Source organism: Aulonocara stuartgranti (genome assembly GCF_965226115.1).
Source record: "Aulonocara stuartgranti genome assembly, chromosome: 1".
In the NCBI taxonomy this organism is placed as follows: Eukaryota; Metazoa; Chordata; class Actinopteri; order Cichliformes; family Cichlidae; genus Aulonocara; species Aulonocara stuartgranti.
The window spans coordinates 40,524,349-40,551,831 of record NC_138939.1 but is presented as its reverse complement, the minus strand read 5'-3'; the positions used below and the strand labels follow the sequence as shown (position 1 = coordinate 40,551,831).

The following is a 27,483-nucleotide window of genomic DNA, read 5'->3' as shown; positions in this document are numbered from 1 at the left end:
GTCAAAGTAACATCCAGATTGATGAATTACCCGACGTTTCGCAGCAGAACATTGTCTAAAGCGTCACACTGCTAGCTCGTCTTTTTCCCATGGTGCATCCAGTCAGGTGTTCCCCAGGAAATGACGCGCAGTATCAAATTTATACAATATCAAATATTGCCTACATAAATTCCAACCCTGGCCAGCCACGTGATGTAAAAGAAAATGTGACTCATCATATTAGCCTACCTTCTTCCATCGCTCCAATTCTGACGCTCATGTGTCCATTGCTGGTGTTTTCAGTGGTGCACAGAGGTCAGCATGAGCATCCTGACTGGTCTGCAGCCACATGTGCAACACACTGTGATACGCTGTGTATTCTGACATCTTTCTGTCAGAACCAGAATCAACTTTTTTCAGCAATTTGACTGATAGTATCTCATCTGTTGAGTCAGACCACAAGGGCCAGTCTTCACTGCCCACGAGCATCAGTGAGCCTTGGCCATCAATGATCTTTGGACTACTTGAACACTGCATACACAGCTTGAGTTGTCTCAAGCCGCTTCATAATGTAAGGTAAAGACGTACAGTATAACAGAGAGATTTAGTTGTCCACTCTGAAAAAAGACTCTTTTAACAGGAAATGGCAGAATCAGGCTCAGCAAGCGACAGCCATCTACTGCTGCTGGGTTTGAGGCAAGAAAATACAAACAAACAACAAGCGGGACAAAAAACGAACTACAGAACAAATACATGAGTGAAAAGAGAGGCATGCAGACAAATACACACCAACTTCATCTAGATTTGGACATATTACACAGTTTGTACATTATTGGTGGAAATCCAGAGGATTTGCTGCTGTCTGACACATATTTCTTCACTTATATTAGTTTCATAGTGAGCGTATTGATATTGTTTGTTTTTCAGAAGCAGACCATCTACTCATGTTTTTGCTGCTTGCTGTGTGATTGATATTTTAAATTCTGTGGTTGTATTTCAAAGATATATATTCCAAGCACCATCTGATACACACTGTTTTCCTCTTATTTTCCCTGCCGCTGGTTTCCCCTGAACAGTCATTCACGATGTCATATTTTCCCCATGTTAAATGTGTTTTTGCTGCTGTGAATATACTATCATCACTGTTTCTTTGTGGACTTGCTCCTAGCACTCCTCAGAGCACTTCCTGGAGATCAAACTGGAGTCCTACAACACCCGCCACTTCCACATCAAGAAGGACGTTGCCTTTACTGAGGTAACCTCTCTCTCAGACACACCTGAAGAATGGCTCTAATGATCTAGTTACCGAGAGTTTGATTGAACCTGTATCTACTTTTGTTAAACCTCATCACTCAGAATGTTTTTATTTAAAGATACAAATAAGGACAACAAACATCTTCTGAGCTTTTGTGTGGAAAGTTCCAGCAGTGTTGCTGACTTGAAGTGCCGCATGTAGTGAGTCAGACTGCAAGTCAAGGAGTTCAAGCCGAACATCACTGGATTATTTATCTACACTGCAAGTAAAGGGAGATTAAACCATGTGCTTTTCACTTCGAATGTTTGAAGGCAAATCACCTTGAAACTCATCTTGCAGGGAGTGGATGAGCAGGAGCTGAGACGATCAGCTGATGAGACAGAGTGAGAAAGTTGCTCTCTTTCTCATGAAAGCCTTCAGGCTGTATGTTTCATGTGCAAATAGGCCCTTGCATTGCAGTTTGGTGTTAAGTTCATTTGTTAGTACAGCAAGCACGATCAGCCTCCCGTTCTGCACCTGAGAGCTTCGTCTGGAGTGTCTTTCTTTTCACAAAACTCTTGAACTCCTGCGCTCAGGTCCCAGACTCTTTTCAGTACTCTGCCTCAGCCACCTGACAGCTGTGTGCTAGACTGTCACCGTGTTCAGCCTCATGCTCCTCCAAAGTGCAACAAACTGAGATTCAGAGCACATGGCCTGATGAAGTAACTAATTAAATTCATATCTAATTGAAGTAGAATTACACACAGACAGAGAGAAGAAGATGTGGGTCCACATCAGGTGATTAGGCGTTAATAATGTGATTGGATGTCCCTGTGTGTGGTTAGATGTCAGAAGATGTGACATCCAGTGTGAGAGTGGGCAGAAAGGGTGAGCAGGTACAAAAGGATATGAGCTTTTTCCCTTTTGTCTTCTGTGAGATGAGCAGTTCTAAAGGTTGGATCTAAAGTGTTCACGGCTGTACAAAAGAGTGAACGCTTTCCTGCAAGCCCAGCTGCACACGAGCTTAGACAAAGTCAAGTATTTATTTATTGTCATTGTCAAAGAACAATGAAATTGCGTTTGGGGCTTCCGTGCAACCCGTAAAAAACAAAAAAACAAAAAACCCTTAAAACCCAAGTGTAAATATTTAACCCAGTGTGACTTCAGTGCAATGAGACAATCCTTAGCAACAACATGAGAACAAGACAGGTAATGTTCATAGGACATTCAGACAAAGACCTGAGAAACATGACAAAATGCAACAATGCAACCCGTTCAATATTATTGTACTGTGAGATATGATGGTTGTCTATTTAAGAAAGGGGGGGGGGGAGAGAATAAAGATATAAAAGATATAATGCACCAATGCAAACCAGTTCAGTGCTATCAAGAAGTTGGATATGGTTATTGTCCGTGAGAAATCAATCAAATCAAACCCATTTTGATTTCCACCTGGCTTCTTCAGGTACATATTACCACTTCATTTAAAGCTGCAGATGGTAATCCTTTGCTAAACTATGTAAGGTTGGCTTTCAAAGGTGGGCAAACCTTCCTCTATCTCTTCTTGGTAGGAAATGAATAATCTACCCATATTTCTCTGTGGTTTTCAGTGCATCCCTCTGTTTTTACCTAAATCCTTTTTCAAATCTGTGAATCGAATGATTTCATCATTTATTTGGACAAACAAAACCCCCAGGATTAGTATGACCTCACTACAACAGGGTAGGCTCAGTGGTGGTCTCGCTCTTCAAAAGTTTACTTACTGGCTGAATGATCTTCAGGCTACTTGGTGTTGCCCTGAGGCTTAATCGTGTCTCTCTACCTCACCTTCTTACACCTTCAGCACTATTATTTTCATCCCTCCCTGTTTCCCTGTTACAGTTTACAGACAACCCTGTTCTAATTGCCTCTCTAAAAATATGGTATTAATTCTGGCATCACTTCAGTTCAGCCTCTGCTCTGGCCCCAATCTGTAACAACCACCTCCTCCCCCCTCCCTGGTGGACTCGTCCTTCTGTAAATGGGCAAGAAACGGTATTAAATGTTTTTTTAAAGATAACACTTTCCTCAGCTTTAGTGACCTGACTTCTTTGTACGATTTGCCCTCGTGTCAGTTGTTCCGCTATTTTCAAAGACATGTGCATCTTCTATCTGGCCCGAGTTTCCAAGTCATGCCCCCAATCATTGGTAGGAAGACTTATTTGAGCTAAAGCCTCACCATAAGGCTCTTATATCACAAATATATACTTTCATTACGGCATCGGGCAATTATTCAACCCAAAAAATTGCTTCCAGTTGGGAACAGGATTTGGGTCTTAAGTTTGTGGAAGATTACTGGGACAAAGTCACTGACATAATTCATACCTCATCCTCGTGTGCAAGACTCTCCCTTATTCAGTTTACGACGGTATACAGATTACACTTCTCAAGATGTAGACTAGATCTAAAATATATCCCGGTATTCCTGACCTGTGCAACAGATGCAACACCTCCCCCTGTGGTTTAACTCGTTTTTACCTGCCCAACACTTCAGTTATACTGCACTTTTTATTTTAAAGTGCTCTCTCATGTTTCTGAAGATTCCACCCTAAACCTTCATCGTTAGCAGCTGGATGTCATCGCTTTCCCTTTATTGCTGGCACGGCGTGGAATTTTGCTGGCTTGGAAAACTCCTCACCCTCCTGCCCGATCACGTTGGCTGGAACATGTTATGTTCTGATATGTCAAATTACATGTAAAAAGTCTATAAATAAAGAGGGAAACAAATGTTCACAGCTCCTTTCCAGCAGGGACGCCAGAGGAATCATTTATTTACGTTTCTGTAAAAAAGCAGCATAGATTGTGCAACTCCGCTCTGTAAGAGTTTTATTTCCTTTTACTTATTCTGATAGGCTGTACAACTCTGGTGCTCTGTGATGTCACATCCTTAAAGTGATCATTTGAATACAGTCACCTCAATGTGTTTTATATTGTAAGGTAAACCATACAGTAGAAACCCCAACAATCAGCCCCCTCATGGGGGAGCAGATCCAGGCTCAGGGAGGGACAGTCATGTTCTGCGATAGTTTGGGGGTTCGGGGGAAAAAGAGCAGAGAGACAAAGAGAGACACATATTAAAGACTAATAATGTAATGTACGGAGCGGTATATGCTTATGGAGTCAAAAGAGAAAGGTGAAAAAGAAATTATTGGCTTAACACATCTCGGAGCTGCAGTGTGATTGGCTGCCTCTGTTGTGACAGGTAAATGGCAAGACGTTGCACCAACCTGAAGATGGAGTGCACCTGACAGTAATTGATGGGCATGATGGGAAGGTGGTGGACACGAAAGGCTTCAGGAATTCCATCCTCCAGGGAATTCCTGCAGAGATAGACAACTACATCAGTGGACTGAGAGACAAGTAAGAAACTCTCTCCACCTACACTGACAAACACCCTGAGGTACATTGCTGTTTCATGTTCTGATAGACTGTGTCCTTTGGGGACATAAAAGGACCTCCAAAAATTGATTTACATTGACATTGTGTGTTAAACTCATCTAAATGCTTTTCAGATCAAAAAATGTATTTTGCTGCATTAAAATATCAATCAATGTGTCTCTCCCTCTTTCACTAGTTCAATTGTCCTCATGACATCCAAGGGTCGCCTGGTTACCAGAGGATCCTGGACCAAAGTCCTGGGGAAACTTGGCGCAGAGAAAAGCGTCCGTTTGAAAGGTAGCTGTTATGTGCTTATTCTATTATCTTGTCTTTTTACTCTGTAAAGGCTGATGGAGTATTGCCATCACCCTGCTGAGTGGGCGGGTGGTGTGGACACCCAATAACTTGAGAACGAGCCAACGTAGGAGTTTCAAATTGATACTGAAAGTGCCTCGACTATCTCAGTGACCTTGACATCAAGGTCAGAGTAAGTGTTCCAAAAGTCTCGTGAATGTGATAACTTGAGATGTAGGATTTTGAATGTGATACTGTAGGTGGGTCTGCTCAGAGGCTGAGGGGTAGCACTGGTTTCTCCTGCCAACTTTTAAAATTGGTAAAAATTTTATTTATATATACCAGGGGTAGGCAACTCCAGACCTCGAGGGCCGGTGTCCTGCAGGTTTTAGATGTGTCCTTGATCCAACACAGCTGATTCAAATGGCTAAATGACCTCAACATGTCTTGAAGTTGATAATGAACTAATCATTTGATTCAGGTGTGAGATCTAAAACCTGCAGGACACCAGCCCTCGAGACCTGGAGTTGCCTACCCCTGGTATAGACTGTTCTTTCTTGGAGCATGGCTGCCTAATCGATCTTATCTATCGTTAATGCCACAAATAAAAATAACAGGATGGAAAACTTCTATTACATGGCATGAGTAGTTAATTGTTTCCTTACCCATCAGGCACAGTAACTTTTAATCAACTAGTCTCTCTAATATTGACTAATGTTCATGGCTGCATAGAGAAAGCTCTGCTATTCAAAAACAAAAAGATCACATCGGGCCAAAAAGGCTTCTTTGTTTACAGATGGGCAGTGTTGGTCAAGTTACTTGAAAAAAGTAATCAGTACTTCCCCCAAAAGTAATCCCGTTACTTTACTGATTACTTATTTTCAAAAGTAATTAATTACTTAGTTACTTAGTTACTTTTTAAAAACACGATTTACAACCTGAATAGGAGATAAAGCATGTAGCATGTCATTGTCAGTGTGTGAATGGGTGAATGTAGTGTGAAGCGCTTTGCGGTCCTTAGGGACTAGAAAAGCACTATACAAATGCAGGCCATTTACCATTTACCATAAAGCGATAGATCTTTCAGCCCAATTCTACTTTTTCTGCATAATCCATCATACAAAATGTAATCAAATGGAAAAGTCTCTTTTTAAAACTTGTTTTATCAGTTTTAATCTTTTAACTTTATGCATGAAGCAAAAATTTAATTATATGCAACATTCTCTGAGTTGAATAAATTAGTTTAACATTTAAACCTATTTTCTGCACATTCCAGCACATAAAATAAAATATTTTTTGTGTTTACACTCAGTCTTTCAAATAGATGCAAGTAAAACACAGCAGAAAATAAATAAAGTCAAAGACTCAGCGGTCCTGTTGCTCTATTTTCACCTGTAAAGCAGGAGTGGGGCAGGCGGAGGTTTACCCTGGTGCAGGTGTGCCAAGAATCTGCGAGTTTCTCTGTGAGTTTCCCATTACGTCGTAGCTACTCGGTGCTTGTTGGAAGTTTAGGGGTTTTTCGCTGTAAAAAGAAGTTTTCTTCCCACGCACAGCGGACACTAATGTTTTTGTCACTTTTTATGGAATCAAACTCAAAGTAAGGTCAGTACTTCCACGCTTTAAACGCTGCATGCTCATACTCTCTCCCACAATCGATATGTGATCCATTGTTGATCTGCACACAGCTGTTGTCACCAACGTCACACTCGCTTACGTCATGAGACATTCTCGCAAAAAATCACGGTTTTAGTAACGCAGTAACGCAGCGTTCCTACGGGAAAGTAACGGTAATCTAATTACCGTTTTTGCAATAGTAATCCCTTACTTTACTCGTTACTTGAAAAAAGTAATCAGATTACAATAACGCGTTACTTGTAACGCGTTACTGCCCATCTCTGCAGATGAGACCAACATAGAACTTCTTTGTTTGAATGAGACGTCTTCTTTAGAGAAAACACTTCAATTTAGCATCAGAACTCTTTGTGAAACATGGAAGTGGGAGTGTAAGAATTTTACCGGATCCACTGCATCCAATCCAGGACAGCACTCCATCACAGACTTAACAGTGAATACTGAATTATGCCAGAAGTTGTTCTATCAAAGAAGCATAAAATCTGTCCTTTTCAATGAAGGAGAGCATGAAGTGAGCAGTTGTAGGGCAAATGTATAAGCACCTGCTACGAGTTTAACTTTTTCTTTGAGGAATGAGGAAATACTACTGATTTTAAAAAAAATACTCTAGATGGTTAAGTTAATGAAAGCAGAAAGTGTAAAACTATAGGAATTGTTAGAAACAGTAATCAGCTTTAGGACATCCTGTGGAATCCCACTTGTACTCCACTTATGTCTCTTTTATTGGTGTCATCTGGCTTTTCTGCAGATAAGCTGGCATTTGTGGGCTTTAAGGGCTCCTTCCACCCTGACTGGGTCTATCTGGAGGCGGACAGCGAACAAGCCAAGATCCATCAAGTTTTGCCCATCCCTGTGATCCACAAGATGAAGCTATGAGTGGCAGTCAGAGTGGGGAGGATCAGCCAAGTGACCATTTGGGCCTGGATACTGAAACACAACACCCCCACAAAATCAAATCAAATCAAATCAAATCAAATCAAATCAAATCACTTTTATTGTCACATCACATGTGCAGGTACATGTGAGTGAAATTCTTGTGTGCAAGCTTCACAAGGAACAGAGTTGTGCAAAATACAATAATGTAAACAAGCAAAATATAACAATGGCTAAATCTGAAACTAACAAATATATGTACAATATATATAAATGCATACAGTATATGCATTTCTGGATGTGTATACTAAATATGTTTTTCTGCGTGTGTGTGTGTGTGTGTGTGTGTGTGTGTGTGTATGTGTGTGTGTGTGTGTGTATGTGTGTGTGTGTGTGTGTGTGTGTACACATATTTTACAAATTAAATAGAGTAAACAATAAATAAAATATATAAAATAAAATATACAGAGTTGAATATGTGCAAAACAGTGGCATTTATATACAGTATGGAGTGCATAATGTTGAAGTTCCAGTAGTGAAGCTGAGGTGTCTATGACGTGTTCAGCAGTCTGATGGCCTGGTGGAAGAAGCTGTCTCTCAGTCTGCTGGTACGGGACCGGATGCTGCAGAACCTCCTTCCTGATGGAAGCAGTCTGAACAGTTTATGGCTGGGGTGACTGGAGTCCTTGATGATCCTCCCCGCTTTCCTCAGGCAGCGCTTCCTGTAGATGTCTTGGAGGGAGGGAAGCTCACCTCCAATTATCCGTTCAGAGCACCGCACTACTCGCTGGAGAGCTTTGCAGTTGTAGGCGGTGCTGTTGCCATACCAGGTGGTGATGCATCCAGTGAGGATGCTCTCAATGGCACAGTGATAGAAGGTCCTGAGGATGCGGGGGCTCATGCCGAATCTTTTCAGTCTCCTGAGAAAGAAGAGGCGCTGCTGCGCCTTCTTCACTGTTTTGTTTGTGTGTACTGACCACGTAAGATCCTCAGCCAGGTGTACACCAAGGAACCGGAAGCTGCTCACTCTCTCCACAGCAGCGCCGCTGATGGTGATGGGGGTGTGTACTTCTCTGCACCTCCGGAAGTCCACTATCAACTCCTTAATATAAATGCACAGTCACACACACATGCACACTACAGTCAGTTGCTCCGAGCCACTGATCCAGGATCATGTGGTGCTTATTCTGTGTTTGGTTATGAGAAAGGATGATGTGAAAGTATGTAAAAGGTGGAGGCACCCCTCACAGAGCTAGCACTGCCTGGGATGAACTGTCAGGTGATAACACCCTCTCTGGCAGCCATGTTAGCGGTCAGCTCATGGCAGCAGTAGCTCAGAACAGCCAATGGTGTCTACGCAAGTGTCTCTAGAAAAATATTAATAGGTGATGATAGATGATGATGGTCACTGTTGAATCTTTTTTTCTGACAGAACACTGCCAACAACATTGATTTGTTTACATAATGCTAGCTTGCTGGCTAAAGTCACCATTGGATTTTGCAAACCTGGTAGATGTTAAGAGAGCAACTGCAGTTAACCTCTAACATTCACGCCTTTTTTAGGATGTTTTTTTCTGTACAAGAGGAAAAGCTTGTAACAGAGGCATTGTGAGGCCAAAATGCATCTATAAGATTTGATTGGGACAGCAACAGCTAACCATTTCTGAAAACGTGCTTGCACAACCAGACTCCAACTTTAATCCTGAACAGGTTTTTGGCACTTACCAATTTTAGGACTAACAATCAGTGTTTTGACACGTTTGTTCCCAGCAGCTGGGATTGGCTCCCTTTACTAAAGGTCATCAGGTCTCTGACACAACCAAAAATCTTAATTAAATCTTTCACAGATTTGAGCTTTAGCACAGAAATCAGTCTTCAACCTGTAGTGAAAAAAAACTGTCTTATTATTTGCACTTGATATTGAAATGTTTGTTTTAAAAACAGCACAAATTGTAGATCGCTGCTAAAACTAGCCACACGTGTGAGCGTTATTTGGGGATTGTGCTCATGTACCTCATCACCCAGCTAAAATCTTTAAATCTGACCCATATGGGTCATCCAAAGAGTACAGAAAGTAAATGAAAACACGCACTTGAAGGTGGAAGTCATTGATAAGTGTAAAATGGGAAACTTTGACTCATCATTAGGTCAGTCTCTTCTTGAAGGCTTTGTCTTGACCTGTTTGTACACTCAAAAAAACATTAATTGTATAGTGATGAGGACTTTTTTTGCAGCTGTTGAAATGAAAGTTAGAGCTCTGTCCCCAGATGGGCTTTAAAATAACTGCATGACGAAGACAGCTGTGAGCTGCTACAGTTGCAGTTCTAGGAGTCGTTTGGAACACAAAAACTAAGAACAAGTTCTTCTTTCACCAAATGATTGTTTCCCATTTCAAAGACAGGATGACACAGGATACTAGTTTAAATCCCAACAGCAGCCACACTGACAGCACATTGTCATCAGACTAACAGACAAGCCAGTTTTTGATCTGCACATTTGGTGTAGCAGCTGAACAGCATGTTCCCTCCGAGGTTCATGACTGCTTGCAAAATAACTGGAACTCATTTCATACTTGTTTGCATGTGTCACTGGGACAGTTAATGGTTGGATAAGGAGAGCAGTATAAAATTAACTGGTTACAAAGTTTTTCACAGAGCACTGAGACAGCACTCTGACATATACAGGGAGTGCAGAATTATTAGGCAAATGAGTATTTTGTCCACATCATCCTCTTCATGCATGTTGTCTTACTCCAAGCTGTATAGGCTCGAAAGCCTACTACCAATTAAGCATATTAGGTGATGTGCGTCTCTGTAATGAGAAGGGGTGTGGTCTAATGACACCAACACCCTATATCAGGTGTGCATAATTATTAGGCAACGTCCTTTCCTTTGGCAAAATGGGTCAAAAGAAGGACTTGACAGGCTCAGAAAAGTCAAAAACAGTGAGATATCTTGCAGAGGGATGCAGCAGTCTCAAAATTGCAAAGCTTCTGAAGCGTGATCATCGAACAATCAAGCGTTTCATTCAAAATAGTCAACAGGGTCGCAAGAAGCATGTGGAAAAACCAAGGCGCAAAATAACTGCCCATGAACTGAGAAAAGTCAAGCGTGCAGCTGCCAAGATGCCACTTGCCACCAGTTTGGCCATATTTCAGAGCTGCAACATCACTGGAGTGCCCAAAAGCACAAGGTGTGCAATACTCAGAGACATGGCCAAGGTAAGAAAGGCTGAAAGACGACCACCACTGAACAAGACACACAAGCTGAAACGTCAAGACTGGGCCAAGAAATATCTCAAGACTGGTTTTTCTAAGGTTTTATGGACTGATGAAATGAGAGTGAGTCTTGATGGGCCAGATGGATGGGCCCGTGGCTGGATTGGTAAAGGCCAGAGAGCTCCAGTCCGACTCAGACGCCAGCAAGGTGGAGGTGGAGTACTGGTTTGGGCTGGTATCATCAAAGATGAGCTTGTGGGGCCTTTTCGGGTTGAGGATGGAGTCAAGCTCAACTCCCAGTCCTACTGCCAGTTTCTGGAAGACACCTTCTTCAAGCAGTGGTACAGGAAGAAGTCTGCATCCTTCAAGAAAAACATGATTTTCATGCAGGACAATGCTCCATCACACGTGTCCAAGTACTCCACAGCGTGGCTGCAAGAAAGGGTATAAAAGAAGAAAAACTAATGACATGGCCTCCTTGTTCACCTGATCTGAACCCCATTGAGAACCTGTGGTCCATCATCAAATGTGAGATTTACAAGGAGGGAAAACAGTACACCTCTCTGAACAGTGTCTGGGAGGCTGTGGTTGCTGCTGCACGCAATGTTGATGGTGAACAGATCAAAACACTGACAGAATCCATGGATGGCAGGCTTTTGAGTGTCCTTGCAAAGAAAGGTGGCTATATTGGTCGCTGATTTGTTTTTGTTTTGTTTTTGAATGTCAGAAATGTATATTTGTGAATGTGGAGATGTTATATTGGTTTCACTGGTAAAAATAAATCATTGAAATGGGTATATATTTGTTTTTTGTTAAGTTGCCTAATAATTATGCACAGTAATAGTCACCTGCACACAGATATCCCCCTAAAATAGCTAAAACTAAAAACTACTTCCAAAAACATTCAGCTTTGATATTAATGAGTTTTTTGGGTTCATTGAGAACATGGTTGTTGTTCAATAATAACATTATTCCTCAAAAATACAACTTGCTAATAATTACGCACTCCCTGTATATGGGCCGATATGGAAGTCTGTAATTGAGCTATACATAAATCTGAATGAATTGCATCTATTTTGTGTTATCAGGTGAGGTGCCATTCAGATTAAGCTGATGCTTTTCAGTTAGATCATTTCTTAATATATGCACATGGCAACTAAAGCCAGATTACAAACAACACAACTGTCCTTCTATTAACAGGACAGGAGGTACTTGGATACAGTCCGGTACTTTGTAGCCTGGTTGATATGTGTACATTATGAACTGCTGGACAATTCTCCAGCAGACCTTCATGTCAGCCACGGTTACTAGGCAGTTTCTGGAGCAAATACTAAGTTTCAGTTGTCTTTTCAAGCACATGTGTGATGCATGTGCATAATTAATCATCCTGTGATGTGTAACAGTTAAGTGAGTCTAATGTTCTGCTCCGTTTAAACAACAGAAGAGAAGAAACAAAAACATTCCTGGTTTGCATCCCAGCTGGTGGTTAACTTGCTTTGTTGCATTCCGAGCACTCGCTCACTTGATATTGTGATGTAGTCTTCTGCTGATGGTTTGGGTTCTTTTGTTTTCGTCAGTGTTTGCGATCCATCTGCCTGTCAGTTGGAATGAACCAGCAAGAAGCCCATAAAGATATAAAAGATGAAATTGAGCAGTCCACTGAATGTTTAATCAGGTTGTTTTTAAATGTGTCGCTCCCCCCTCCTCAAAATGATTCCAATGTGACCAGAAAAAACGATTCTTCTCCCTTTACCGAAATAGCTGGTCTTTTTTCGGAGGTTGTAGCAGTAATTTAGCGTTTTGTATGCGTGTATGTGTTTTTAAAGATCCACAGGTTGCTAAGAGATATATTTTATACTTATTTATTGTACAGACACTCTTGATGTAAATCTACGAGGGACTTGTTTTGAGTTGTAATGTTATTACTGTCCTGTATGTATACTGGATGTAGGAAACAAAAACCATCATAGGTCCACTTATTGCATACATGCCTATGACTCCTGGTATAGTTGCCTTGTTTTAACTGTATACCAAATGGATGTGTTGTATAAGTGGCTAAGGTGATGAAACTCCATGACTCTGAATTTCTTTGAGGATTTTTGCACATAAATAAAGACAGTTTGTCTGCACATCTCTGTGTCCCTGATTAAACCAACACAGTGGACCCCAGCGTGACTAGCAACCACAGCAGTGGACGTTAACTGGGATACAATACTGGGATGAACAAAATATAATTTTACTGCTTAAAAAACACAAAATCAGACTGACTGCACATTTTAAGATCAAGACCACAATAATTCTACTGAAGAGTAATATGTAATAGCTGAGTTGCAGCTGCACCATCCATGTGACATCCCTACACTTCTGCTAATTTTAGCCTGTTTTGTGAATAAAGTCTGTACAGATATGTACACAACCTGCCTCTCACCCAGTGACAGCTTGATGCCTTTTAGGATCCACTGCATCTATACCTACACAAAAAGCTTGTGTGCCCCCTGTTGGCCAAAGCTTTAATTACAATGTACTGTCAGTAGCTTTACTAAAACTTGGGTTTCAAGTTCAGCTGCGTTTGTTTATGCTGGTATCAGCAGCAGCATCACGTGGCTGTACTGAACATCAGCGGTCCTCAACCTTTTTTGTGCCACGGACCAGTTTACTGTCAGACAATATTTTCACAGGTGTGAAAAAGGTGTCGCGGATAAAAACAACAAAATAAAATGATACAACCAAGACAGACTCTGGGATTTTGTAAACATAATAATGAACACAATGTGTAATTGTGTTACTTTGTTAGCAGCATCCTCCTGAAATGCGCCCACAACATTGAGTGTAACATCCTTCTCTCTGCCCCTTAATGCTTTCTGGTTGCCATGGCAATGCATAAATATTTCTTTCAAAATAAGACACAACTACAACACAGGAAAAGACCCAGGGAACATCCGACCCAAACGACTCGGTCCGAGGCCCGGGGATTGGGGACCGCTGCTGTATATATCTGCACGCATGCCTCTCAATCGAAAGCAAGTCTGCACTTGTTACTGAATGCAATGTTTTCACAGTGGAAGTCAAAGATATCAAAAGTTTATTTTCTCATCAAATCAAATAGAAAATGTGGATGCTACAAACACACGAGGACAGGACGGTGAGATCTGTGCCTCCATGCCTGCACCACACAAAAATTATTCCACAACCAATCATGGATACAAAGGATTAAATGTTTGACAGTGCTCATGTGGAGTACCTTGTTAACAATAAATGCATGTGCTCCTTTTGATCTGGTGATGACTTAACAGAAATCAATATGGCTTCCATTGAAAATGATCTGAAAGAGTGACGATTCCAGCTGACGTTACCCATCAGAATTCATTAGTTCACTCATCCCTCCACATCTCCAGGTGGTCCAGTGGGCCCTCACCAGTTCACTGCTCACAGAGTGGATGTGGGAAGCATCATTTATGAGACCACAAGGTTAATTACTAACTCACAAACTCATCAGAGCTCCTGTTTCAGAGAGTTTGCACGGTTTCCCTCCAAATCAGGCTTCTTGCTCTCCGTTTTCTTCTTGCTCTTTCTCTTAGTGTCGACCTCATTCTGCTGCTTGTATTTGGCATCATCCTTGTTGGCAGCCTTCCCTGGAAACACCTGTCCCTCTACAGTAACATCTACGCAGCGCTCTTGAGCCACAAGGAAGTCTTTCACCTCCCAGGCAAAACTACCATCTCGCAGCATGAAGATCACCCTGTTGGAACCCACCACGAACCTACAAGAGGAAACATTCAGTTTTATTAATAAAGCACCAAATAACAACAGCAGTTGCCTCAAGGCCCTTTGTATTGTAAGGTAGACCCTACAATAATGCAAAGACCCCAACTATTAGACGCCCCGCTCTGAGCAAGAGCTTTGGCGACAGTGGGAAGGAAAAATAATTAACCTCAGTGTGTGAAGAGGACTCTCCATTTACATGCACAAACTGGAGTCTATTAGATAGATATGATACAAACCACTGCAGCGCAGTACTTGTAATACCTACAGCATGTTCTAATCGCTCTAATAGGATATTATGGTCGACAGTATCGAACGCTGCACTGAGGTCTAGCAGGACAAGCACAGAGATGAGTCCACTGTCAGAGGCCATAAGAAGATCATTTGTAACCTTCACTAAAGCTGTTTCTGTGCTGTGATGAGCTCTGAAACCTGACTGAAACTCTTCAAATAAGCCTCTGCAGATGATCTGTTAGCTGTTTGACAACTACTCTTTCAAGGATGTTTGATATAAAGGAAGGTTGGAGATTGGCCTATAATTAGCTAAGACTGCTGGGTCTAGAGATGCTTTTTGAGTAAAGGTTTAACTACAGCCAGCTTGAAGGCCTGTGGTACATAGCCGATTATTAGAGATAGGTTGATCATATTTAAGATCAAAGCATTAATTAATGGCAGGACTTCTTTGAGCAGCTTTGTAGGAATGGGGTCTAAAAGACACGTTGATGGTTTGGAGGAAGTAATTATTGAAGCTAACTCAGAAAGATCAATTGGAGAAAAAGAGTCTAACTTAACATCAATGGTACTAAGAGTAGCTGTAGATAATATTACATCTGTGGGATGAATTGGGCAGAGTGATGATAATTCTGGAATAAAAAATAAATAAATGCATGCTTCAGTATTGATCAGTATCACAGAATGGGCTCTTAAACTGTTCTGAAAATGACTGTCAGTGAACAGTTTGTTTGTTACTGCTCTACAAATAGAAATCACTCCCACGCAAACGACAACAAGAAACAAAAAACGAAACAAGGTCAGAAAGGAAATACCTCTGAATATCAAAGTTGGCATTGAAAAGGCTGCCCTGCCACAGGCCTGTGATCTCCTCTGTCTCTTTCTCTGTAGGATCTCCTGAAACTGTGGCAAAAACCATCAGAGTCCGACCTTTTTTGGACATCTTAAGCAGCTCCTCTGGTTTGGAGGGGTTCACCTTAGAGAAGTCGATGGGAGGAGGAGACCTTTTGTGCTCTGGAAGGTCACCTTCCTCGATGTCATCGTCTGCCTATTAAACCACATGGAGAGAAAAAAACAAAACACATGACAACAGTTTAAGATGAAACAGCAGCTAATACTGCGTCTCACTCGTTTGAATCTATTTTATACTTTCCACTCTGTGGACGAAACTCCAGGCCTCAAGGGCCGATGTGTCCTTGATCCAACACAGCTGATTTAAATGGCTAAATTAACTCCTCAACATGCCATGAAGCTCTCCAGAGGCCTGGTAATGAACTAATCATTTGATTCAGTGTGTTGAACCAGGGTGAGATCTAAACCCTGCAGGGCACCTTGAGGCCTGGACTTCCCCCACCCCTGCACTCTAGACACAAATATTTAGATGATGTTGAGTTTTGTTTTTTATTTTAAACAAATGGCACTCTTGTTTTTTTAATTCATGTTTTTTATCCCTAAAATAACTGGTTTAAAAGAGACCGAACGGAATATTCGGAAATATGATGACTCATTGTATCATTTAGTGATCATTTCAGACTGAAAGTAGGAGGTACCTCCTTCTGAAAAGTAGGACTGACAATAAAATCAAGCTAAGCAAAAGAGACAATCATATACTTAAGCTAACCTATATCTATACACTCAGTCTTTACAATGTGGATAACTTCATATCACTCAACAGAGCACTTTGCTATCAGACTGCTGGCTTACTTTGAATTCAGTTTGACTTATTTAACACCAAAGCACAACAGCAGTCGCCTCAAGGTGCTTAATACAGTAAGGTAAAGGTACAATAACGGACAACCCCAACAATCAAATGATGAGCAAGCACTTGGCTACAGTGAAAAGGAAAAACTGCTTTTGAAAAATAAACATTTTAAAAGGATCACCGGAACCAAAAAAACTGTATGTATTGATTAACCAGTGAAATTATAATAACCTCTTGTGGAGTTTAAACTAAAACAACTTCCTCTGGAAAGAATACCCCGCATCTCTCCCACTGTGGAATGTGTGCCACGTCTCTCTCTTATAATGACTGTGGTGTTTAGTCTTTCTGTAGCGACGAAAGAGTCCGGCATCTAATAGTAACCCCTAGCACTTCCACCAATACATCAGTTAAACACTCAGACTTAGCTGGGCTCACGACACCTAGCCAGCGGCTAACAGCTGCTAACATCTGAAGGCTGTGGACGGGAAAACTTGCCTCCCACTGTTCCAGGAGCCGTGCCATGTCAGCATCATTGTAGTCTCGGATGTCCTTCTTTTTCTTGGCCTTTGCTTTAGTCTCGGTCTCTACAGCACAAAGCATGTGTGTGCAGAGCACAAGCACCGCGCATCTCCACAGAAAGCCAGACGCCATGTTTCCAGATGGTACCCTGTGATTGGCTGTGAAGTCTGCCGGTCACAAGACGAGAGGGGCGTGTCAAAAGAGTCCGGCCGGCATTGCAGACCGGTGGAGAATTTCAAAGTAAAGCCGGGAGGACCCACCGGGGGGACCCACCGGGAGGACTACTACAGTCTACTATTATTACCGAGCACTGCTCCCTTAATCGTTATTATTGTTATTGTTTTTCAGGCAAATTAATCGACTTTCCGGGGCCTTAACGTGCTCAAATACACAGATACGTTATTGTTTGGGACATTTGAAAATGGCTCTAGAGCGCCACCTATGCAGACTATAATGAAGTACTACGGACGGACACGTAGTTTGAGCTACATGAATGAAAAATGTACACATATAACAAGCTAAGAGGGACAAAAAGCCTCTGGGCTCCTTGATCAAACCAAACAGGAAGTCCAATATTTTGAATTGAAGATAAAACTGGTGCCGATTTTACTATTTTCAAAGTGTTCATTCAATAAACGTTATAATTATATTATAATTATACTATACTATATTTGCACACTTTGCATCTTGCACATGTCTTTGTCTCGTCTATAATATCCTGACAATAACTTGAACATGGTATGCAATTACACTGCACAACCCACTTTGTATTGTCTCTGTCCTGCCTTTGTTTATCGTACAGGCAGTATTGTATAGTTATCATTATAGTATTGTATAGTTAGTAATTGATATATTTTTATCCCTTAATTTTACCGAAACTTAGCCTATTATTTATTTGTAATTCCTAGTTGTATATCTCTTGGAGATATATCTTTTATATACTCATAAATGCACCATAGGGGGCTTGGGGTGAAACAGCATTTGATTATACTTTGTATACTGCTGTATTGACAATAAAGCTTTTGAATCTTGAATAATTGTTCAGTGTACACTACAGACCTGGGCTATAGGGTGCATCTGTGGCGCCACAGCAAATTTCAATCATTTGCCATAACATTTTTATTATAATACCGTGTCCAATCTGGCTCAATCTTCTCAATTGTGATAAGGGTGTGCCCCTGAACACATTTTTTATTTGGAGTGTTTAACAATCATCACATCTCCACTTAGTACGCACAGAAAATATCATGTTTTACACTTTGAGGTATAGCTTCAAGGTGGTTACACTTGAGCAACTTGAACTTTGGACATGAAAAGCCTTAAGGAGCTGGTCTTAGTGTACCGTATGTTTAGTTTATGTACATCAGGTTTTAATGATGCTTTGACATGAAATTTGTTTTTATTTAATGGTGCACCCTGGTGACATGATAATCGAGGGGTTTGGAAAGCTTAAAAGGTCGTGAGATTTAGCACGCACCTTGAATGTGATGTGAACTTTTCAGGTTAACTCTTTTCATTGGATGTTACAAATTGGCCCAACAGTGCCACCTACAAAATCTGAAAAAGGCTTGAGTACACCACCCACCCCTCTAATAGCTGGACATTTATTAAGGAGCAGTTCTGGGACTTGTGTTAAACACCTGTTGGTGATGGGAGTGTGATGCATGTGCAGTGCACAACTATTACTGTAGAATAAGTGATCTTGGATTTGTAATCTAGTTGACTGGTTTTTGTATAAAGTGCTTTTACTCTACCTGTAGAGTAAAAGCACTTTATACAACTTCCCTCATTTACCCATTCATGCAAGCACTTCTATATGGAAGTGCTTTTGGATGCATCAGAGGGGAACTTGGGTTCCGTATATTGTCAAAAGATATTTGGCATGCAGACTGGAGCAGCCAAGGATCGAACCAATTCAATTCAGTTTTATTTACACAGCACCAAATCACAAGAACAGTGAGCTACAGGTGCTTAATACTGTAAGGTAAAAACCCAACAATACAGATAACCCCGTATGAGAAAGCATTGGGCGACAGTGGGAAGGAAAAACTCCCTTTTAAGAATTGGCTGGAGGTGAGAGATAAGACAACACTATAGAAGAGAGCCAAAGATAATAAGTAATGACTCAATGCAGAGAGGTGTGTCAACACAGTCTTGCATGAATGGGGTCTAAAAGACAAGGTGATGTTTTGGAGGAAGTAACTACTTAAGTTAACTCACTGTTCATTCACTGAACAGGGTTTAGTGATCTAAAACTATTGCACTCCTCTTCGTCTTTCAGCTTTTCTTTAGAGTTGGTCACATCTGCCTTCATCTCATGCCACGCCAAACCTCTGCATGTCCTCCTTCAATCTTCTCTGTGGTCTTCTTGTTTGTACTGGAGTGACCCAAAAGTCAGATATTTAAACAAAAACTTTCACAAAAACGTCTGAACCTTTTATTCAAGAGGTGAAGATGTTAGATGCTCTACAGAAACAGTAATATACAATTTTCTTAGCATCATTACCCAAGCAGATACATGCACATAACTCCTGCGGGTGTTTCGCTCTGAGTCAACCCTGCTGTGCACAGCCAGCACTCAGAATTTGGCTAAAACCTCGACACATACAGACAACTAGAGTTGCCACACTAAGTGTTAGTAGCAGAGCTCCCTGTATCTTCTACAGCTTTGATGGTGCCGTGTTTACTGCTGATGTGCAGGGTCATTTCCTTGCGGTTGGTTACTACATGGCCACACTGTACACATGTATAGCGCCCCCTGGTGTGCTCCCAAAGGATGCGTCTGCTGCAGGCCAAACCTAATGCACAAAACAAATAACTGTGAGTGTTTGATTTGCTCACTGATTAAACTTACACAAAAGCAGTCAAAAGCATGCTAACGTCACAGGATACATTTAAGGCTTTGCAAAAGGTGACGGGTTTCATCTGCGACCATTTTTAATCATCCTTTCAAAAACAATGATCAACCAGGAAACTACTTTATTTAACTACTGCTGCACTTGCGCTGGGCTGAGTAACTGTTCCCATGGTGCTAGTCTGCAGTGAACCCGAACTCACCTGGACTCTTCTTCCAGATAGCCGATGACCCAGGAGGAGAATGAGGTGCTGATCCTGGAGCAGGAGGGATGGGCTCAGGTGACCTGGTCTGTGGCTGGTGCTGAACCTGGAACTCAGGAGGGTCAGCGCTTGCTTTTGGACCATCCATCTTTAGACATGGGGGCATGTTAGGGGCTTTTTCCTTAGGCAAAGTACGAGCTTCATTAATGTTTTGAAGAGGGGAGGTTTCTTGGAGATGCAAGATAGGGGAACTGAGCAGAGGTGGGGCTGAGGAGTGTGCCTGAGGATCAGCAGGGCGGATGGCTCCATCTGGGTTTGGGATTTGAGGCGGCAGTTGCTGGGGTGCAGACACCGACTCCAGCCGTGGGAGGTGCTGCTCTGTGGGTTTTGGGTTGGTAACAGCAGCAAGCTGAGGGGGTGTCTGTTCAACAGGCTTCGTTTTACTCCGTGTGACTTTAGAACAGGTGTGCAGGTGAGTCAGCAGGCCACGGTATGAGCGCAACTTAGTGCGACAGCTTTCACACCTGCAGAAAGAGAAGCCAGACGATTGTAAACATGTCTACAGCTCACTGACAGCACATCAGCACATCCGGAGAACACAGGCCAACTCACTGGAAGAAAATGTTGGGTTTGTGATGATGCCTCATGTGCTCCATCAGTTTCTGCATGTTGGAGAAAGAACCACCGCAGCCGACAGTAGAGCACAGCAGCACTTTACCTAAGGAGATCAAAAATAGTGTTTGTCATCTGATACAACCTTTGTTGTCCACAGGAACATGCAGAAACTGTAAGGCAAGATTTTTGGGGTTCAGCTATAATCTGACATTTAGAATATACTATTAGGGTACTGGGTGAAAAGCCCTCCCCTCTGCCCGACACATGTGCAGAACCATAAGTCAGCAGGTTATCTGATGGGTTCCTAGCTTACTTCTCTTCTAACATCACGGTTGTTAGTTTCTGCTTATTTCCTACGCTCTTTTTATCACTATGGTTCAAATAACATTTGAGTATCTATCATTTATTAGAGGAATAACTTTGGACGACAGTGGTGTACTTCTGAACAGGAAAAACATCGTCACACACTTGAACATCATTTGAGTGTTTTCAGGATTCGGTTACACTTTATTCTAAAGCAACATAACAAATAGACTAAAAACACGGAGACGGTGCGAAAAGTCTCACTGAACAAAACCACAGCCGTGAATAACAGCAAAACTCAGACTGTTAACCATTAATGATGACCAGTTACTTTAAGAGTCCCAGTGCAGTACAGCAGACAACAGCACGTCCACAGTACAGCCATCACTGCCACATGTGTTACAGCAAACAACGCAGTCACACTGTCTAAAGAAATTATACCAAGTTTCATACCATGAACACAAAAACATGTTTTGATGGAAAGCACTGTTCAGGACTGGAGACTGATAGAAATAAACCATGTTTGCTTTTATTATGCGCTTCAATACTGGTTTATTTCCAGCCGCAACCTTATTTGTTTATGTCCACAGTTGGAGTGCAGGACCTCACCAGGTAGAGACTGAGCCGGGATATCATGATCTTTGATGTGGCTCTCCAGAGCACTTGTGTCGCGGTACACTCTCTTACAGGCGTGCAACGGACACGGTATCCTCTTGTTTCCTGAAATGGACAAAGACGACTTTAAAAGCTGACACAAACACAACTATTCATGGAACCCAACATCATGTAAATCACATCAAGAATTTAGTAACTTGTCTGGAGCTGCTTAGCTAGCCGGGCTAATGTTAGTGAACACAGACGTGGTTTTGCCATCTTGCTCGTGACTATGGCTTGTGAGGCATTGCTATAAAGTATAAAATGCCAGACTTTGACACTACCGTTGATGTTTGAATGAAAGAAGCAGGTCTAAGTTTCACAGGCGAGAAGCTCAATGTTTTTCCAGCCTTACAAACATGTTTGATTAAGTAATCCTTCTCTAAAACTGCTGCAGGGACGATGCTGCCTGTCTCCATCACTGACCAGGACACCAGACTGACACTGAACTCTCCAAATTTCATTAACTTCTGAGCAACGTTAAGTTAGTATTTTCACACATGTAACTACAAAACTGACTTTTTATTTAGGCCTTTTCGCAAGAGTCCGATTAAAAAACCCCAACAAGTCGGTCAGTGTCTTAAACCCGCAGAGAGAGAGGATTTGGGTCAGAGGGTGTGAAAGCAGCTGGACACTGCAGGGAAAGTAAAGCTCAATTTGAAATCTACTTCCTAATTTCTAATTGTATTTCCTGGAAAGCCCATTGTTTACTACACTGCAACCTTCCACGCCATTCAAGTTGTTGTTTGCTGCTTCGACCCAATATGTAGTTACACTGAGTGCTGCATTTTAATAGTCCAGCCTGGGCTTCCCTCCCCCAGCTGACTGGACCGTCCCGTAACCCTCTTACGACTCTGAATGCTCTCAGCGTTTAATAACATCATAGCTAATACTAAGTCATGATATAGTGAGGGGTCAGCATCACCTTAGACCGCTGAGCTGTCACACAGGCGTCTTTACAGTTCAGTCACGTGTAACAACAGCTGTGTTATCACAGCAACCCAAACAGCAGCAGCACAAAGTCAATGGAAACTGGAAGCAGCCTGGTTCTTGTGTAACGCCTTTAACAGCCTGCCTCAATCAGCCATTCACGCTTTCAGTTGAACAACCAGGGCAAAGCTGCCAGTCTGTATCTGCGATCACATTATTGAAGTCTTTGTTTTCTGCGCATTAATGGTGCGCAGCACAGCCAGACAGCAGATGATCGGTCCGCATGTGTCAGTCAAACACGGACAAGACAACAGAGCAAAGCAAACCACACGAAACGCTTAGAAATCGCTGGATTTTGGAACTTGTGACGGTTTCCTCTGTATACAGACCGCTGCCCCCCCCGCCCCGCAATATGGCGACCACTTTGAGAAACAGCAGAGGAAATACGTCACATACGTGCGTACAGATATCATTAAAAAACGGAACCAAACCGAAACTATAGGTATCTTTCAGAATGACTTCATTACTAACCTCCGTTTGCATATTCAGACGTCTGTGCGGGGACACTGTCTGCAGACATGCTGCTCCTGCTCCTTCTTCTTCGCGTTTATTGGTGTTTGGCAAGAAACCACACAGTGGATTACCGCCACCGTGTGGTGTGGACTGTGAACCAATCAACAGTTACAAAGAAGCGCTGAAGAAGTGACTTTCTCCCAATCAGCTTTCTGGGATTTACAGGGATTAACTTGGATGACGAGCATGCGTCAAGAAAGTTTCTCATGACCACCGATTAGCGCTGTTCACAGAGAGCTGGGAATGTCTGCAATCACAACACTGCAAAGATGTAGCCTTAGCCTTAGATTACAGCTTTCACCATCTTTCAGTGGCAATTATAACAAACCAAGTTAGTAGTTTGAGCATTCACAGATTGTAGCTATAGTTTTTATAAACTGTCATGCCAATAAAGCACCATTTAAATCTGTTTTTGAGAGTGATATCCATAGTTGGTATCAGCTGGGATGTCTGTGATGCAGTTTGTTTAAAAGCAAAGTACCAGTCTTTGTTTGTTTCTGTACCACAGAGTGGATCAGGAAGCAGTACTGGGAGGAGCTGCTGTGCAGAGGAAGAGGGACTACTCGTTGGCTGTTCCCTTGTTGCCAAAAGGGGAACAAATGAACAGGGAAGTGACCCTTTGGAACTAAACTATTGAACAGACCTGCTGTTTACAGCATTACATAGGATTATTTCCCCTTAATTGTATTTGTTGTTGTTGATAAAAAATAAAAATGTGACTTTTTAAATCAGATTTCCTAGGCTCTCTTTAATTGAGGGGGTGTTGGGAACTTCAAATTCGAAGGCTGTCACAGTATCAGTATCTGTAGTTAATCTGTTTCCCTCCCCAAGCATATTTCTCCTATCTTGGCTTCCCTTCACTGGCTCCCTGTTGAATACAGAATTGAATTCAATATCCTGCTCCTTAAGTAAAATATCTTTGGTAATCAGGCCCCATCTTATCTTAACAACGTTATAGAACTGTATCACCCCAATAGAGCCTTTACTCTCAGACTGGGGGCCTACTTGAAGGGTTTGTAAAAGCAGAATGGGAGGCAAAGCATTGAGCTTTCAGGCCCCTCTTCTGTGGAACCAGCATAGGGCTTTAGTTAGTGCTGGATCAGGAACTGAGTGCTTCTTCTCCTCTCACCTTTTTACTCACTCTGTGTTTGTGCACCATTCTGCACTTACGCATTAGTTATTATTAATCTCTGCCTCTCTTATGAAAGGTAAAATATTCTTCATCACCTTTACATTATCAACGATCTAGTCACTCGTCACTCGTAGTTTTTAACCACAAATTAATTACATTCCACGATAATCCATCTAAAAAATGCTGTGTCTGTGTCCATATCAAGGAGAATGAAAACCTCAACACTGAAGGAAGCCCACACACACAGACCACACACAGGGAAAGAAAAGGAACACAGACATGTTATCCCAACTGGGCCTTCATCAAATCAGCGAAGATGCACAGTAAAGGTCAGACACCAACGAGGGAGCATCAGACTGACAAACGGAACAACACTGTCATGCCTTACATAGCAGGTTTATCAGAGAAACTTCTCCAAGAACGACATCCGAGCCACACACTCACACACAAACTGGTTCATTCCAAGGACAAAACTCCCAAACACAAGCTAAACAACACAGCATACGCTGTGCAGTGAAAATCTGACTGTAGCAAATGGAATAATAGGGTCCAAGGAGGAAGAGCTGCAGCTTTCCTCTCTTTCAATGGAAGTGATGACTGTTTACAAAAATATGAATCGATACATATGAAGGTCAACTTCCAAGCTTGCTCTCTGCTGTGTCCCCCATCTGGATCCATGGCTGTAGTGGTGCTTGATCAGACTGGTAGCCCAGTACTTGCTCCAGCAACTTGCAGTTCACTTCACTTCTATTCAAGTTTTTGTTTTTTAAAAGTTTTCCCCAGTTCATCATTGCACCATCGTAAGTGGTACAGTGAAACTTTCTCTCATCATGTGTCCTGACACCCTGACAAATAGTTGCCACTAACCTTTGGAGGAGTTGGAAATTCCCTTAACGACTGAGTGTGTGGCACCTGAATTTTCAAGATAGGACATAACTAATGTGAACAAAGGCTGTATGCTACCGGGTATGTGAGCTGCAAGTGTGTACCTTCAACCTTGGGTGTGAGTTCCTCTGGCCATGAGCATCATCAGCAGTGTTGTCTAGGGCTGGGCCATATTATACCGTTCACGGTAATACCGGTATAATGTTAGGCAACGATAGGAAAATGAAATATCGCGATAGAATGGGAGTAAAACGCGCATGCGCAGTGCCTTTGTTTTCATACGCACATGGCCGATTGTTGAGGAACCAGAATTGGTTTGTAAAAATGGTACAACTTCCGTGATGTGGAACTGGTTTGGTGTTTGTCCGTCAGATACACAACAAAGCACATTTTTTTGCAGAACATGCAAGCGGCCGTTGTTATTGTCGTATTTGTCGGACTAAGATGCTCTTAAATCTGGGAGTAATCTGGTTCCCAAACTCCGTATATTTGACTTCAGGTCAAACAACACTGCAGCATCACTGAGAGTTAAAAACTGTCTAAATTCTTTCATCTTTAATAAAACGATCAGCATTGCTGCTTTACCAGGTGTAACTATGAAGTTTAACTTCCAGGCATCCATGAAAACAAAAGTTATTACATTTAACGGAGTTAGAAGTTAGCAGGAAGCTAGCGGAAGTTAGTTTGCTAGTTTCGCTAGTTACCTAAGCATGATATAGCATGTTCTGACGGAGAGATTTCTGAAAAAAATCAAACGTACAGCTCTGCTATCACTTCCAACATAAATGAAGACAGGAAACTAAACAGCAGTGACGTTTGTAGGGTTACTGAAGTTGGGCTAGCTGCTATATAATGATGTGCTACGTGATCGCTAGCGACACAGCTATGTTAGCATAACATAAACAGTGAAGCTGGAGGATGAACGCTAACTTTTTTCCACTTATAAAAGTTAACGTGAAGGTTCTTCATGGTTAGAGACAAATGCAATCACATGGCAGGATGTTGTAAACGGACCAAACTTCAGTCAGGAGAACAACTGACATAATCCATCCACAATACCAGGTTAGTCATTAATATACTGCAACAACATGGGAATAGAGCAGCTGCCAGAGAATTCAACATTAATGAATCAATGGTACAGAAGTGGAGGAAGCAAGAAGAATGAGTTTAATAAAGTTTGATTTATCTGACTGCTTTGTTTTGCTTAATGTGCCTTATAATCCCGTGCACCTTATGGTCCGAAAAATACGTACTGCACACTGCAGTTTAATGTTGCAAAGCACCTCTTTTTAACTTCAGTGGATATTATACATGGTTATGCTCAGGATATGTCAGCCCATTTCTACTGGAAATGCCTTTTGGTTAAACTTTCAGCAAGGAATTTGCATTTGCACTGTTACATTTTTATAAAGCTTTAATGTACATAAAAACTGTTGTGATATTTTGATACCATGGTAGCATTTACAGGATATTGTTTTGTAGTGATATTATACAGGAAAACTTACTCAATAAGGCCCATTTACTAGTTGTTTTTCTCTTTCTCTGTGACCCAAGAATTAATGTGTAAGAATCACAGGATGGTACCTCAAGGTTGAAAACACCACAGAGATCACTTCCTTATTCCCATCCTCCCTTCTTTATCTCCTAGAAAAGGCTTGTTAAAGGCCAGGTGGTTTGTTTCAGAATTCACTAATGAAAGAACTCTGTATTCTATGTCTAGGAGTGTATTTCGCTGGGATGATCATAAATTGTAGCTGAACTGATAAACTATACAAAGGATACTTCTTTGCTCAGAGGGCAGGAAGACGCTTCCTTATTTGGTCTGTACCGGTTTGAACTGAGAATCTGCTGACACACGAACCTTTTTCCTCTATATAAACTGTTGTCTGATGAATAAACCTTTGAGTTGATTTTGGGAAAGCAACCTGAAGCAGTCTGTGTTTCCTTGTTCTCCCAAGCTACTCCCGACGTCGTAACTAACCTGCTGAACGGCATACCTGAGTGTTACTTTGAATAATTTTGAATCTTATAGGATAAAGACAAAACTCTGCTTATAGGTGCCCACGCCTCGGAGGAAACCCGATCCACGGATGACCCGGGACGGAGATTTCTTTCAAAAACCAGCTTCTTGTTTAAGTGAAAATAAATGGAAGGTTGTCTTTTTGCGCTAGTAATGTTGTGGAGTTGTATTTTGTCTCGCATCAATTATATCGTCGGTTATATCGTTATCGCAAATTTTCAAATATATATCGTGATAAATATTTTTGGCCATATCGCCCTGCTCTAGTGTTGTCCTTGTTGTGGCAGTCTTTAGCTCAGTCTTCTCTGATTGCACTGAAAACAGTGTAATCAAGGTCACATTATGCTGTTTCTGGAGCTTCCTCTTCTTCTACCTGTGGGATTGCCAGACTCTTTAAACATGGTTAGGGTTGCCTTGTAGAGCTCGTTGCCAATCTTCTTCTCTCGCCCCACAC

General features: G+C 41.8%; 3 protein-coding genes across 5 annotated transcripts in view; 1 reads left to right on the top strand and 2 right to left on the bottom strand.

Moving 5' to 3' along the window:
* The window catches only part of cemip (cell migration inducing hyaluronidase 1), a 156,770-nt gene extending 143,995 nt beyond the window's left edge, over nt 1-12,775 (top strand). For all 3 annotated transcript variants that reach the window (XM_082530610.1, XM_082530611.1, XM_082530612.1), the window contains exons 26-29: nt 1,148-1,234; nt 4,455-4,612; nt 4,827-4,927; nt 7,305-12,775. In XM_082530610.1, coding sequence (XP_082386736.1) covers nt 1,148-1,234; nt 4,455-4,612; nt 4,827-4,927; nt 7,305-7,432 — 474 coding nt within the window. In that variant the 3' untranslated portion in view covers nt 7,433-12,775. The remainder of the gene's footprint in view (nt 1-1,147; nt 1,235-4,454; nt 4,613-4,826; nt 4,928-7,304) is intronic.
* Nucleotides 12,776-13,711: 936 nt separating this feature from the next.
* On the bottom strand, nt 13,712-17,036 carry mesd (mesoderm development LRP chaperone). The gene is made up of 3 exons (XM_082531359.1): nt 16,833-17,036; nt 15,455-15,683; nt 13,712-14,406 (listed from the first exon to the last, which is right to left on the bottom strand). Exons 1-3 carry the CDS (start codon nt 16,990-16,992, stop codon nt 14,139-14,141), a joined length of 657 nt encoding a protein of 218 aa, XP_082387485.1. The 5' UTR covers nt 16,993-17,036; the 3' UTR covers nt 13,712-14,138.
* A 2,247-nt stretch (nt 17,037-19,283) lies between these two features.
* On the bottom strand, nt 19,284-23,325 carry znf414 (zinc finger protein 414). Its single transcript, XM_082531139.1, has 5 exons — nt 22,951-23,325; nt 21,445-21,555; nt 20,530-20,635; nt 19,918-20,441; nt 19,284-19,658 (listed from the first exon to the last, which is right to left on the bottom strand). The coding sequence occupies exons 1-5, from the start codon at nt 22,997-22,999 to the stop codon at nt 19,489-19,491; spliced, it is 960 nt and encodes a 319-aa protein (XP_082387265.1). The 5' UTR covers nt 23,000-23,325; the 3' UTR covers nt 19,284-19,488.
* Nucleotides 23,326-27,483: the final 4,158 nt, after the last annotated feature.